The 14,399-nt window shown below is 38.9% G+C and overlaps 1 protein-coding gene across 1 annotated transcript in view; it reads right to left on the reverse strand.

The window, feature by feature from the left end:
• The window catches only part of PHIP (pleckstrin homology domain interacting protein), a 63,787-nt gene that overhangs the window by 8,612 nt on the left and 40,776 nt on the right, over positions 1 to 14,399 (reverse strand). The window contains 9 exon segments of the mRNA XM_033143281.1: positions 294 to 414; positions 816 to 971; positions 3,484 to 3,545; positions 3,743 to 3,854; positions 5,181 to 5,263; positions 5,723 to 5,847; positions 6,457 to 6,564; positions 9,913 to 10,032; positions 13,182 to 13,413. Of these exon segments, the coding sequence (XP_032999172.1) occupies positions 294 to 414; positions 816 to 971; positions 3,484 to 3,545; positions 3,743 to 3,854; positions 5,181 to 5,263; positions 5,723 to 5,847; positions 6,457 to 6,564; positions 9,913 to 10,032; positions 13,182 to 13,413 (1,119 nt within the window).

The raw sequence follows: 14,399 nt of genomic DNA on the forward strand, positions 1-14,399 counted from the left end.
ACAACAGTTAAGAAAAGAAGGGACCCATAAGCTATTTAGGATTTCCTTTAGACAAGAGGCAATCCACATCAAGGTACAGTAGGCTGGAACATTGCAAGATTTAACCATAGGACAAGAAAGTCTTATACACCAGTTTGACATTTCATTGTACATCACAGTAATTGATCTGTGCTGTACAAAGCTCAGCTAGAAGCAAAAGCTGCCCAAGAAATTACCCTAACATATATAAAATCACAAACAAAATGTCTAATAATTTTTGGAAACGCCAATAATAAAATAAACTTAAAACAAACCTGTAAAACCTATTTTCCAGCCTCTGTTTAATTGTACTAAGATCAGTAGGATATGCAACAACAGTGCAATACATTGGATAAGCTTGGAAATCCACAGGAGCCACAAAAGCAGAAGCAATATCTAAAAACAAAACAAAGATGTCATTACTACATCAGTGATAGGGAAGCAATTTTCTTAAAGTGCAGTAGTAATTTGAGTGAGCTAATTCTTCAAGTCTTTCAATAAGAATGTGAAGTAGAAGTGACACTTTTTTTTAACTTGTAAGGTAGTGAATATTTGTATTCTATGACCAGCACACACAAAAATATTTTCTCCAAAGTCCATCTCATGCATGTCATTTTCCAGCATAAAAATGAATGCCACAGATGAAGTGGACTGAAAAACTTGAATTTCAGTAAGTGCTTTGAGAAGAATTTTAATACAGAAAGCTAAATAAAATATATGCAGGAATATGAGACTATCTTAATGGATAGAAATGATAAAAAGCACTCCCCCCCCCTTTCTTTCACATTAAACATTACCTAAAGTCATCAGCTGGTTTATCCCTGAAATTATTCTTTCACATTCATCATCACGAGTCCTGGAACCCCACTCTCCTTCCAAAGGCTTGTAGATTAATGATCTGCTTTCAATATTAGATAAAGGAACGCTAGTTCCAAGCTCCTCTGGAAACACAGCTGAAATAGACACAAAATGAACATAATAGCTGATATAATTATCCTTGCAACTTTAAAAATTGCATACCTATTTTTTTTTTATAAAAAAAAAACCCACAATGGTATGAACAATTCACAGCCCACTATTATTTTTAAGAGCAGCTAACGGATTGTGGAATATTATAAATGCATTTGGAAGAAAAACAAATATTTATTTCTGCATTACAGAGCTTCTTCCATTATTAACATGCAGGTTTCTCTCTCCCCTTTTACTTATACAGAGTCATAGCTAGCTAGGGTTTTAAAGAATGAAATGAAATAATCTGTCCTTAAGGGGTTGGACTCAGTTATATGGATGAAAGGCTATACAGTATACATTTGAGCTACACATCTACATTTTTAATATATCTAATTATTTTTACAGTATTGCAAATCTTCTTGATTGAGGTCAGCATGTAAATGAATTCATCTCCACATCACACAAATATAATGATGAACATTCTTGTTAACCAGTCTGGAGTCTGGTGTTAAGCATTTAGGATTTCTAGGGAAGAGCTAAAATGAGACCCAACTAAAATTAGACTCTTAAGTAGCTAAGTTTGAAGAATAATGTTAGAAGGTACAAAAGAAACTTATGGTTAGGGGAAATTATGCCTCTCCTAGCACAAGGGTACACTAAAGCATTTTGTAAACCATTAAACCACTTTGTAACCTTGACAATTCAAACATTTAATAGTCAAAGCTTTTCTTTATAAAAGTAAAGGCTGTTCCATATAGCAAGCCGTTTATGAAGTTTCTACTTTTCTTCTCACTGCACTCAACATGGCAAGTGATCAGCATTCCTTCCACCTTTGGAGCTATGGAGATGGGTGGGGTACATTCTTGCAGTTGCATAGCGATTCCTGCCCCCTTTTTCAAGCTCCAAGGTTGGAACCAAGACAGAAAGTTATTTAGTTGCTCTGTTGATGAGGTGACTAGCACTTCTTGCCTCTTGCCTTTTCTCTCTTCCTGTTCATAATGAATTGTGAATTGTTTACATTGATGGAGATTCTTTAAATTAAGTATTTTAATGTTATTTGTATTTTATAGGAAATGACATGTATAATTATGTATTGCTGATGTTTATTTATTTCCCTTTGTTTTTCATACTTTTCTGTAAAATGCTTTTGGGTGTACAGTACTTATATAGAAGAGCAGAATACAAATATAGTGACTTCTTATATAGAAGAGCAGAATACAAATATAGTGACTGACTGAAAGTTGTACCCAAAAGCATTGCTCAGCAAACAGATTTCCATCAGTGATACAGGAAGGAATGCAATTACCCATGATTCCACATCTCCCTTGCAGCTCTCATCCAATCAGCTCTGGAGGGCTGGGGACCCAAATAGCTTGCCAAGTGCCGCTGTCTCCATACAGCTGTATTTCAAGTGATCACCAACACCAAAGTGGGGGATTTTTGGCCCTCCAAGCATTTAACTACAGCTCACATTAGCCAAAGCAACTGTTAGGACGTTCAGTGGTTGCTCATGAGTAAAGCGCCAGAACACAGAACTTCTAAAAACTACGTTCTTTATTATGAAAGCTATATACAGTGCATTAAAAGTTCAAACGTCCATCTCAATCCTCAGCAGAGTCGCGGAATGAGTTCTTCCGGTTCTTTGTCCAGCAAAAAAGCCGCGGGATTCTAAACCCCCGCCTCCCTCTCCCACGTCCTTCCTGCATCCGACCCCGGAGCGTGGGAACTTGACCTCTATCCCCGCTTTCCCTGCGGTGCTGAGGCTCTCTGACCCCTTCCAAGCCCCTGCACCGCCTCCCTGGCTCCACCTCTCCTTCCCCGCTTGAGGAATGGTCGCTTCCTGCCGAGGAGGGGGAGGAGCTGCTCGTAAACAACGGACGTGGGTCCCGGTATTCTAAACACTCCCGCAACACCGGCAGCCGCGGGGAGGGGGTTTTCCTGACAGCAACCATGGCCAATGGCTAAAGTATATGTGAGTTATAGTTCAGCAACATTTGAAGGGCCAGAGGTTCCCCACACCTGACATGCATAAACAAATTAATTTGGACAGAGTCTTCATTCTTCCACTTCACCACTCATGAGTAGGAGCAATTATCGTAATACTTCTAAAGTGTTCAATTTAATCAATTTATATATCACAATCTGTTGAATTTAACAAAGTAAGGATTTATTACAGTGAATCCAGCAGTGTTATGAACTCTGACCTTGGGAATTCACCCCAGCAATGCAGTGGAAGGACAAGTTTTGGAATATTTGAAAAATGTTTGCTTCCAAGTAGTTTAACAACAAAATTTTGTTTTAATTTCTGAAAACCAGGCAACCAAAATGCAATGTTCAATTTTCTTAAAACAGGTAACTAGTTATTTCACAGACATTTTATTAATATAATAAAGAAATTGATTCGTTTTTCCTTCTTTTATAGCATAATCAGCTTAACTTCTTTATAGTTCATCACATACGTACATAGTAAGTTCTGTCTCCTTTCTGTACATCTAGGGGAAAGTAGACACATACCATTGTTTGGTATAGGCTCCATATCCCAAGGACTCATTTTCTCAGCATCTCCATTGTCCCAACTTCGAGAGAGAGAGAGAAAATTGCAATCAAGTTAAAGTTATTATTACTTATCTGAATATGTAGATGATCAACACTTTACCCCAAAAACATTTTTAACAAAATGCAGTTAGGAAACGTACCAGCCAATGATTAAACACACATGAGGTTAAAAACAAGAGAAAAATAAAACCCCATGTATAAAGCAAAAGCTACTAACCAGACATTGTAGCACTGAAACAAGCTGTCAGGATAATCAGGCTGAAGAGGTTCTTGGCTTTCTATTGTTCCGAACCACCAAGCATCATCAATTACTGATCTAAATCGATCACCTGGACAAGAATACAAAGTCATGTCATTACTCCATAAGCGATAGAACTGTATCTTAACAGTTTCTTATAATCATTACCAATATTATTAGAGCTGCTTTTGCCAACTATTGAACAAACAAGAAGATGCAACACCCTGACAACTTTCCATTAGCAGGACTGCATAAAGCTTCAGCACTCTAATGACACCATTACAACCAGATAAGCTTGACAAAGGAAGATTCATTTCAGCAGGCTGCAAAATACTCCCAAAGGTAAGATGCCACAGAGGCTCTTTTGTTATTAAAGAGGTCTGTGTCACATCATCTAATCTCATGTTGAGACTGTATGACAGAAGCCGTCTGTTTCCAGATATAAAGAAGGCAGCCATAAATTTGGCCCATATTCCTTCCTCCTACTACAGCATTCATTTTCTCAACATCTAAGACATGAACAGTTCAAATGCAGATCTGCATCCTGCATGTGGGCTTTAGCCAGCTCTGTTCACCTGGCTTAGAGGGCGAGGGCTAATTCCTCTCCATTCAGTTCTCTCTTCCCTCCCCTATATGTGATCAGTACTGACAGCACTATCTGTTCAGCAGACACTGTTGTTCCAGGGATAAAATATGGGCCTTGAAATCCTGTTTTTTGACTTACAATTACAGGAGAAGACAAGGCAGACAATAGTTTATTTATTCAGTACATACTCCTAAAAATATACTAAAACAAAAATGTTTAAATTCTCTTTAGGTTTTTTTTTTGGGGGGGGGTTAGTTTTTCATACCCAACTGTATTGTAAAAGTAATATTGATTTTGAATGTTATCTATGTTAGTATTACTAATCAATACTAATATTGATTAGTATTGTCAAGAAATAAAAGATTGTTTCATAATCCTATAGTCAAGTGTATAGTATAGAAATGAATTTTTAAAATCTGCTTTAATAATTGCTTTCAATTATTGTTGCTTCTAAAATTCATGTGAGGAAACTTGTTTTAACGTGAATCTATATGGCTTCCTGTTTCACTCATCCACCCAAAAATCTGAGATCTTGGTTTAAAGGAATTCTGTTCTTAATCAAGGAGCTCAGGCTTTGCAGGCCTTTAATTAGCCGGCTAAGAAGCCATGTTGCCACAGTTTTCTGCATTGACCTAGTCAGCTCAGCTTTTACCTTCCTTAAAAAATAAAATTCAAAATTGGGAAAATACATTAAATCTGGCATCTCTAGTTCAAAGCAGAAAACTTAGCAGGTTTGAGTAAATAATCTGTATTTATTTATATTTAATGCTCAGAATTATAATTAACGCCTCCCAAAATTACTGATATAGTGCTTGTATTAAAGGTACTTACCTATGTTCCAGCGTCTATGTTTTGCATCATCAAACTGCTGCCTTAAGACTAGGAAATCTATAACATCTGGCATGTCATGATACCTGGATATAACCAAAATAAGACAAAAATATTAAGAAAGGTGTTTGTTATTTCATAGCCAAAAGTATTTGAGAACATATCAATGCCAAGTAAAGATTTAGTAGACCTTGTAGAAGAACTTCAGTGTCATCCCTCCCCACACACAAATACACTGAGGGATAAAGCAGAAGTTTGGTAGGAGACCGAATTAACACTGAATTGCTGGGAAGTGGGGGGGGGGGAGCTGATTAAAATGAAGCGCACGCACAGAAGTATAGCCCATTACTGCTCTCTTATCTTATCTTAACTTCTATTTTCAACAGGTAAAAGAAAGGGAAGCAGGAATTTCTTTCAGAAGCTCAAAGCGATGAATATTTGAAAGTTACTTAGGAAGCCCTTTTAAGCTTCATTTTATAAGGACCTTTTAATTTAGATCTATTGCGAGCATATTACAACAGCCGTATGTGAACAGTGGTCCTTACTTCATTGTAAAAGATCCTCCGGTCAATTTACCAGTATCTGGGTCAAGAAAAGCAAGTTTAAGGCAGCAAAGTGTAGGTAGCCCAACTTCATATTTTATTCCAACTATTTTCATGAGTTCTTGTTCCTGATGGAGACAACAACAACAAAAAGCCTTGCATTCAATATACTAAGAAAACACAACAGAAAGAGTTAACATATGACAGCATAAGTAGTCTGGGAGTTCTAAGCTTTATCATATATTTCCTTGTATTCTGAAGTGAAATGGAGTCTACTTTTTATTAATTTTTAAATGTACTTAATGTTGTACATTGCTTCAGTGTCTTAAGATGACAGAGAATGTGATTCAAATACACTGTACTACAGTACATGAGAGGGGGCTGAGGTGGTCTATAAATTATACAGAAAATTTAATATGCAAACATTATACAAAAACGTAAGAAAGAGCACTATGTTAACAGCAACTCTTCATTTGGCAATATATTTATCCTTTGCTGTCATGACCACAAAACACTGAAATTGCCCCCAACTTACAAGAAGTTAGGAACAGTCAATGGCAGCAAGGGATGGAGGGAAATGCACACAAGATAGGAGAGGTTCAAGGAGAAAGAATGCCACCTTGCCATGGTTTGTTTTAGAGGACAATCTTATTTATGCCTACAAAGTAATAAATCCTTCTGAGTTACTACAAGATAAATATGTATAGAACTTAAAGGGGAAAACAGAAGAGACATACCCGTAGTTCCATCTTATGCCATGGCTGTTTCTTGGGATTAATGCTATATATTTTGTTCTTCTTTGCCATTAAAACATACGCTTCATGGCCTTGTCGGAAATAATATACCTTAAGAACAGAACAGATACTTTAAAAAAAAAGCCACCTGACTTGATGTGTGAAAAAGTTGGTGATTCAAAAACATTAAATGTCTTGAGTTATTTTTCTTGAAATTATCTTCTTTTTAAAACTTGGAAGTCCATTTACCCAGCCGCATAACACATACTTAAATATCAGAGGACATGCCACTTGTCATTTCTACTTCCTGACCAGCAGCCACCTCTTCCCTTGCCTCATTTTCACTGTTCCAGTCATGTCCTCTGCTACAATTCTATTTCTCCTCCCGCTAGCCTTTTCCTTTTTAAACACAACTGGGGGTATTGATGGTGGGAGTCCTTTAAGATTCTCCTCCCTATACGATTCTTTGCACTTCTGCAGACATAACTATTCCTCCAAGCCTGCTGCTACTTCTGCAGGAGTGGTGCTGTTTTAACTATCTAAGCCACTGTACTCACACCTGAATATGAGACACACAGAACAAGCATGGCTCTGTGGTAGCGTGGCAAATTCTGTTAAGGGTTCCAGCTACTGCATTCCACTCTCTCCCCTCTCCTCATTTTTATTCCACAACATTCATGCAGAATTCCATGGGCACTAAATATACTGCTCTTATTGGGCTGCTTTGTTTTTACCATCCATGGGATATGTGGGATAGGCAACTGGCACCCAATCCCGGCAACATTAAAAGCTCAGTTTTTCATAAATGTCCAGAAGCAGCTCTCTTCCATCCCTGAGGACATTTAAAATTAGCTTTTCAGTGTGAACCATAAATAGCCTGTGTAAACAATGGGACAGTGAAATGGTTCTCTCTACCCTGTTCATATATGCTTTTTCCTTCTATCCTCCCTTGAGAGCAATTCCATTCTATTATTTCTCTCCCTCCCACCCCCTCCAGTGTCTTATTTTTTCCTCCATCTCTGTTCCAGGGGCACTTTCCATTGTGTTGGTTCTCCCCCCCCCAAAAAAAAAAACACCACAACTCCGTTATTTTCTTTGTACTTCTGCAAACCAATTCTGCTGCTGCCATCCCTCTTGTGCACAGTTGATGCCATTTTGACTATATGAAAAAGCAGCACTCAAAAGAAATGAACTGGAATTTAGAACAGTCATTTATCGTTGATTTTACATTATGTTAAAGAGAGCCAGGACTATTTTAAGATTAAAGCTCTGAATTTAGTTATTCAGTTATTGTCCCCCCATTTCTATGCGACTCTGGATCAGTATTTCACCAAGTTAGCACTGACAACATCATCACCATTTTATCTGTATCCTGCCTTTCCAGTTAAAACAATGCTCCAGGCTTACAACATGACAATATTTAGTAGTTATAAATATAACAAAAATAATAAACAATAAATAAAAAGCATCAAAAAGTACACAACCATACGGAAACCAATTTCCACACAACATGACGTAGTTGCTTTGTACGTGTTTCTATATCATCTTTGAGAAATGCCTGCTCTCAGCAAGCACCTGTAAGGTTTTCACACATTTATGAAATGTGTACATTTTGGGTTCTACCTAGCTTACAATAGCAAAATATTCATAATATGCTTTTCTCATTGTGCATAATATGAAACCAGTGAAGTGGCTAATAAGGCTCATGGCTATATTTAAAAGCAGAATTCAACACTAATAATCAGTTTAAACATTTTGAAGCTTTTAATACATCACAGTGCAAGTTTATAACATTCAGTTATAAAAAAAAAGCTAAGGACCCCAGGACGGTTAAAGGTGACTATGGGGTGCAGCGTTCATCTCACTTTAGGCCGAGGGAGCCAGTGTTTGTCCAGACAACTTTCCAGGTCATGTGGCCAGCATGACTAAACCGCTTCTGGCGCAACAGGACACTGTGACGAGTGCCAGAGCACACAGAAACACCATTTACCTTCCTGCCACAGCAGTACCTATTTATCTACTCGCACTGGTATGCTTTCAATCTGCTAGGTTGGCAGTAGCTGGGATAGAGCAACGGGAGCTCACTCCATCATGTGAATTCAAACCTCCGACCTTCAGACAGGCAAGCCCAAGAGGCTCAGTGGCTTAGACCACAGCACCACCTGCTCCTATTTTATAACATTAGAATAAGATAACACCTGGAATTTTATTTATTACATCCATATTTCATCTAAGGAACTCAAGGTGGCACACAGGGCTCTTTGTCTCCCCATCTTATCCCAACAACAACCTGATGGAGAAGTATGCAGCAGGCCTAATGTCACCTAGTAACCTTCACAGCTGAGTGGAAATTTTGAACCCTTCTCTCTCAAATCCTAGTCTGACACTCTATTGTAGCACCTGAGCTGTCCTAAACAAAACAGTTTTCCAGTTGCTGAGCAAAAAGGCTGATTCAGTTTATGGTGTGATGCTCAAACACCATGCCCTCCTTACATGGCTACAGGACCACTGGAATCCACACACCAGCAAAGTTTTTGGGGGGAAACCTAAGCTCAGATATGCCTGCCAGAATTGTGATCTTCCATAAATATGGTCCCTACATTCAACATGCAAGCCACACCTATAATTTCCTCTGGCTGACCCAGTTTTTTAGGCTGAAAATTGTTGGAGAATCAAGGACTAGACAATCCTGTAAGGTACAATGTTTTCTCCCACACCATGTTTTCCCTTCTCTGCCAAGAATCTATTGTACACAGTAACTAACTTTATAGAGAGCACATCAGTCTAGTTTCTTATCCTGAAGAACCTATTATACTGGGTGTAAATCTAAGGGTTGTTGGATGCCCCTCCCTTACGCTGCCAGAGACAAATGTTTCTGTAATAGAAGCAATAATGAATTGAATAAATTTGTTTTAGGTATCTGACATTTGGCACTATATATAGATGGTGTGAGCTAGTTGAATTTATCAATAACTCTACCCAACCAAAATTTCTGCAGGGTAACAAAAGAGGGGTTATTGGCAACTCTAATGATGGCTCCCATAAAAGCAGCTCTCAAAAAGCTCTGCCCCAGCAGCCTGCCAAGGGAGTTGAAATAAGGGAGGGGGGAAATGCTCTCTTAACTCTGCACACCTCACCACTGCAATGATTTGCAAGGTTCACACATCTTGTGGACTGAAGAGTATACAGGCCTAAGAGACAAGCATCTCCTGTATAGTTTATCCTTCTCTATGAATTGCAATGCATTCCTCTTATACAGTTTGCACCCCGGTGTCTGAATCACTCAACAGTGACAAGTAGAGAGAACTGGTATTTTAAAAACAAGCACCACTGTTCTGGTTTATTCCAGTGTTCTGCTTTGTTTTTGTTTTAATTACTCTGAAAATAGACTAATACAATAGAACAAGAATGCCAGACAGAGCACAGCATAGGGGGGGGGAATAATTTTTTTTAACGTACCTCATCCCCCATTTGTGGTACAAATGGACATCGGCGAGGAACAAGGTCTGTGATCCACACAGAAGGCAGCCATTCTTCCAATGTCAAGCCATTTTCTGCCAACACTCCCACAGCCAACCTCTAAAAGAAACCCCCCCAATAAATCCGAATTAATCTCTAGCATTTTTTATTTATCTGAGGCATCATTAGAAGTGTAAAGATTTACTGAAAAATATATTTAATTTGAAATATTTTGGTTAGCCATCCTGGGGTAAAAAACGAAATAGGCGAATGTTTGTAACAGGAGCAAACCCGACACACCCATTGTCCACACCACAGGTCCTGCTTTTTATGCTAGATTGTGATAAAACCCTGGAAATGAAAGATTGTGTATGTACTAGCACATCTGTTCCCATGTGTGCATGGAGGGTATATATTGACTGGACCATGGGAAGGCACAAGTGGGTGGGTGCTTTGTGGGAAGCCACATATTGCACTACTGTAAGGCAACTCAACCACTTCTGCTATACCTCAATTTGTAGTTAATTTGCTTCATCCCATTGATCCACTGGTTGCCACTAAGAATCGACCCAGACTCCATCTGCATAATTTAGCTCTGTTGCAAGATTCAGTTCTCATTATGATTCTAAGCATAGTGGAACCCTGGGAGCCAACTTTTTTCAATAGGTGGGTGGATATATAGAAAGGTGCAGAGATGAAGAAACAGCTCTCTGTAATGCAGAGAGAATCTCCTTACTGCATACAAAATTGTTATTTACAGAATCTGTATTTTCTAACTATCCAGTTTGAAATAAATTCAATTGTGTGGTTTGGCAAACCACCCAAAATGTTTTTCATTAATTTAAAAAAAAGCCAAATGCAACACTGCTCTAGCTACACTGTTCTCTCTCACGCTACGCAGCCATTAACAGCAACTACGGTCTGGAAAGGATTCCAGGAGGGAAAGGGAGAAAGGCAAAGCCTATGTTAAGTGGCTGATCCTTTTCCAGCTCAGCTGCTTGTTTGTTTGTTTTAAGTGCATGGTTTTCAATGTGTCCATTCCTTTTCCTTAATGTTTGGAGTTGCTTTGAGGAATACAGTTGGAAAGTAGATATCAAGTCTATTAGAATATAAACGAATAGTATCAAAATCTTCTATAAACTTGCATTTACCTTGGTTGCGCTCATATCCACATTATTAAAATAAAGCCTAATTGAGGTCTTCAAAGTAAATTTTCAAAAGGTAGTCACCATCTTCACATCCTTACTGCAGAGTATGATTTTTACCAACTGCTATTTTTTAAATGGTGGATCCCCACAATTTTTATGAAAAGAATTAATGACGCCATGAAGATTGAAGCAGTGGGACCAGTAAAATGGAGTTTAGATACTTTCCAAGTTGTCTCCAATCTGATATACAGCCCAACCCTGCAATTCAGTTTCTGGCTTGGAAATTGGAAGCTTCTGCTTTAAATTAACCACAATTTAGCCTTCATCCAAACTCAGTTGTGGTTAATCTTAACTATAGTTAGTGAAAACAAGCCAGCTTCACAAATCCAAGTTTACAATTTGGTTCATTTCCACTAATCATACCTAAGACTAACTGCCATTTGTCCATGTTTGGATGTCATGAGAAGCTACAGTTAGCCTGGATAGCTCAGTTGGTTAGAGCATGGTGCTGATAATGTCAAGGTTGCAAGTTCGATCTCCATATGGGACAGCTGCATATTCCTGCATTGCAGGGGGTTGGACTAGATCAGCTATGGCCAAACTTGGCCCTCCAGGCCACTGGTCCTGTCAGCTAGGGATTATGGGAGTTGTAGTAAAAAAAACAGCTGGAGGGCCAATTTGGCCACCACTGGAGTAGATGATCCTCAACGTCCCTTCCAGCTCTGCAATTCTATGATTCTAAAACAAAAGTGGGAACTTGTGAAGTACTCACAGCAACACTAAGAGAATGACGAGAGAAGCAATAATGCTAAAATATGGTTTGGCACTACATGTTAATGCAGCCAGCAGTTGTGTTCAGATGCAACACTACACCCTATCTTGTTTAGAACTACAAGAATCAAGCTGGGTTGGCCTCAGGATCACATGCTCCCACACACCTATTTTCAACTAATTACGCTACTCACTTGGTTGAAATTGAAACCTATTATTCATATTTATGGAAATAAGCTGGGTTATAAATCAGAATTTGAAGTTGGCTTGTTTCCCTAAACCACAGTTCACACTAACCATAGTTTGTACCGGATTCAGCATATTGAGTAAATTCTATTAGCTGAAGATTAAAAGGATGGAATAGCAGAGTGCACAAACCCTGAGGCTTGGACAAATAACACTAAATCATATTGAGTAATATTCTGTTAGAAAATGGATATAAATATTCTACACACAAAAAACACCATAGTTTAGCATTACATGTGAAACAGGTTAGGATTTTGCCATTCAAGGGATGACAGTTCCCCCCCTGCCACATACACAGGTACTCAGGATCCTGTACAATTAACCAACAACTGCTGCAGAAAAACATTGGCTCGGATCCATACATCTATGAACATAACAGAATTTGCTTTCACAGAACAGAGCTTTCCTGCCTCCCCCTTCCCTTTGTGCCTTCTGCTACTTCAGAAATCTGCTCTGGGATTGGGAGGCCCTAATGAACAGTGTGGGATATGGTACAGAGGGCTACAAATAGAGAACGGGTTTGACAGAAATGTCCTTCTTTCTTACAGGAACAGAGGAGGAACTTAAGATCCAAACCATTATCTGGAAAAGCCCTACAAAGTAGTAGAAAACATAGAAGCAATACAGGAATACAACCAAGGTTGTTGTTCCAAGTCCCCAAACAGCTTTTATGTGGCTGTCCTCAATGACAATGGATTAACATAAAAGCATTCCACAGGTGAATGATTTTTTTTTAAAAAAAAAGTGCATGCAAAATGCACAAGGAGGACAGCTACCATCACTACATTTAATCTGAATGAAAGTCACACTGCCTGAGAACAAAACTACTCTACTAATGGGTTGGATCAAAGAGATTCTCTTCTGTTGATGAAAGGATTCCTTTCCTGTGTATTTAAACACATGCAAGACTTCAAAATTCTTGCAAAGTAAAAAAGAAAGTAGCACTTTCAAGTTCAGAAACATGTAAGTACATTAATGTAGTGGTGGGTGCCTTGAAATTATAACTGCCATTCATAGGGATCAATATTGACAACAATTGAAGCAACATTACTGCTAATCAGAAGAATGTTTATATTAGTTAATATTCTACTACTATAATACAACCTTTTGCTTTCTCTCTTTGGGTTTCCTTTTCTTTGGTGATGTTGGACCATCTTTGTATTCAGTATCTTTTTTTCTTTCCTTTCTGATTTGCTTTTGCCTCTGTTTTTCAGGACCTTCCTCATCTTCTGAGCTGCTTTCTGCTTTCTTAGTCTTAATTTTAGGAACTTTCTTTGGTGGTTGCAGATTAATTCCAGCATCTGCTGTCCAGTCCGAATAATCACTAGAATAGTCACTAGAAGAACAAACCAATAATAAATTTATGCAAGCTTAACACACGCAAAAATAACTTTCCAGCTAGGACTTAAAATCTAGAGAGCCATGCTAGGAAGATTTAAGTGTTTCCTACCCCACCTTTACTAGAACTAGAATTGATTGAATCTACATGCATTTCCTGAATGGAACGTTAAGGATGAACAGATGGAATTTCATACAACATAATCCTAAGCATAGAAACAGGTATACAAGAGTAGAATGTATTTTTAAAATAAAAACTACCAAATTATGAAACTTTCCTTAAGTATTCCAATTAACACATATTTAATCTTATTTCCAATATAGCAGTTAGCTTTGGATCCCAAATACAAATACAGTGGTACCTCTGGTTATGTAGTTAATTCCTTCCAGAGGCCCGTTCTTAACCTGAAACTGTTCTTAACCTGAAGCACCACTTTAGCTAATGGGGCCTCCCGCTGCCGCTGCGCTGCCAGAGCACGATTTCTGTTCTTATCCTGAAGCAAAGTACTTAACCTGAAGCATTATTTCTGGGTTAGCGGAGTATGTAACCTGAAGCGTATGTAACCCAAGGTACCACTGTATAAGCTTGACAAAATAGGTTAATGCTACTTATTATTGGACATGCGCAGACATGCACAGTCGATCCAAAATGGCGGGCGCGGACAACACCCCTCCCGACCGGAGCGAAAAGGTAAGCCTTTACAGCACAAACGCGGCGCCGCGGGGCTTTGTTGCCGGTCGGGAGGGGGCTGTGGGATCGCGCCCGATGGTGGGCAGAATCCCACAGCCCCCTCCCTCCCTCCCGGAGCCGCGGCACCGCGTTTTAAGACTGCAACGATCGCTGTTCGCTCACTGCAGTCTTAAAACGCGGCGTGGCATGGCTCCGGTGCCGGTCGGGAGGGGCCCCCGGACTTTTTTCCCATAGGAACGCATTAATTAAATTTTAATGCGTTCCTATGGGAAAAGGTGCCTCGCAAGAAGAAA

This window comes from Lacerta agilis, chromosome 3, assembly GCF_009819535.1.
Source record: "Lacerta agilis isolate rLacAgi1 chromosome 3, rLacAgi1.pri, whole genome shotgun sequence".
Lineage (NCBI taxonomy): Eukaryota > Metazoa > Chordata > Lepidosauria > Squamata > Lacertidae > Lacerta > Lacerta agilis.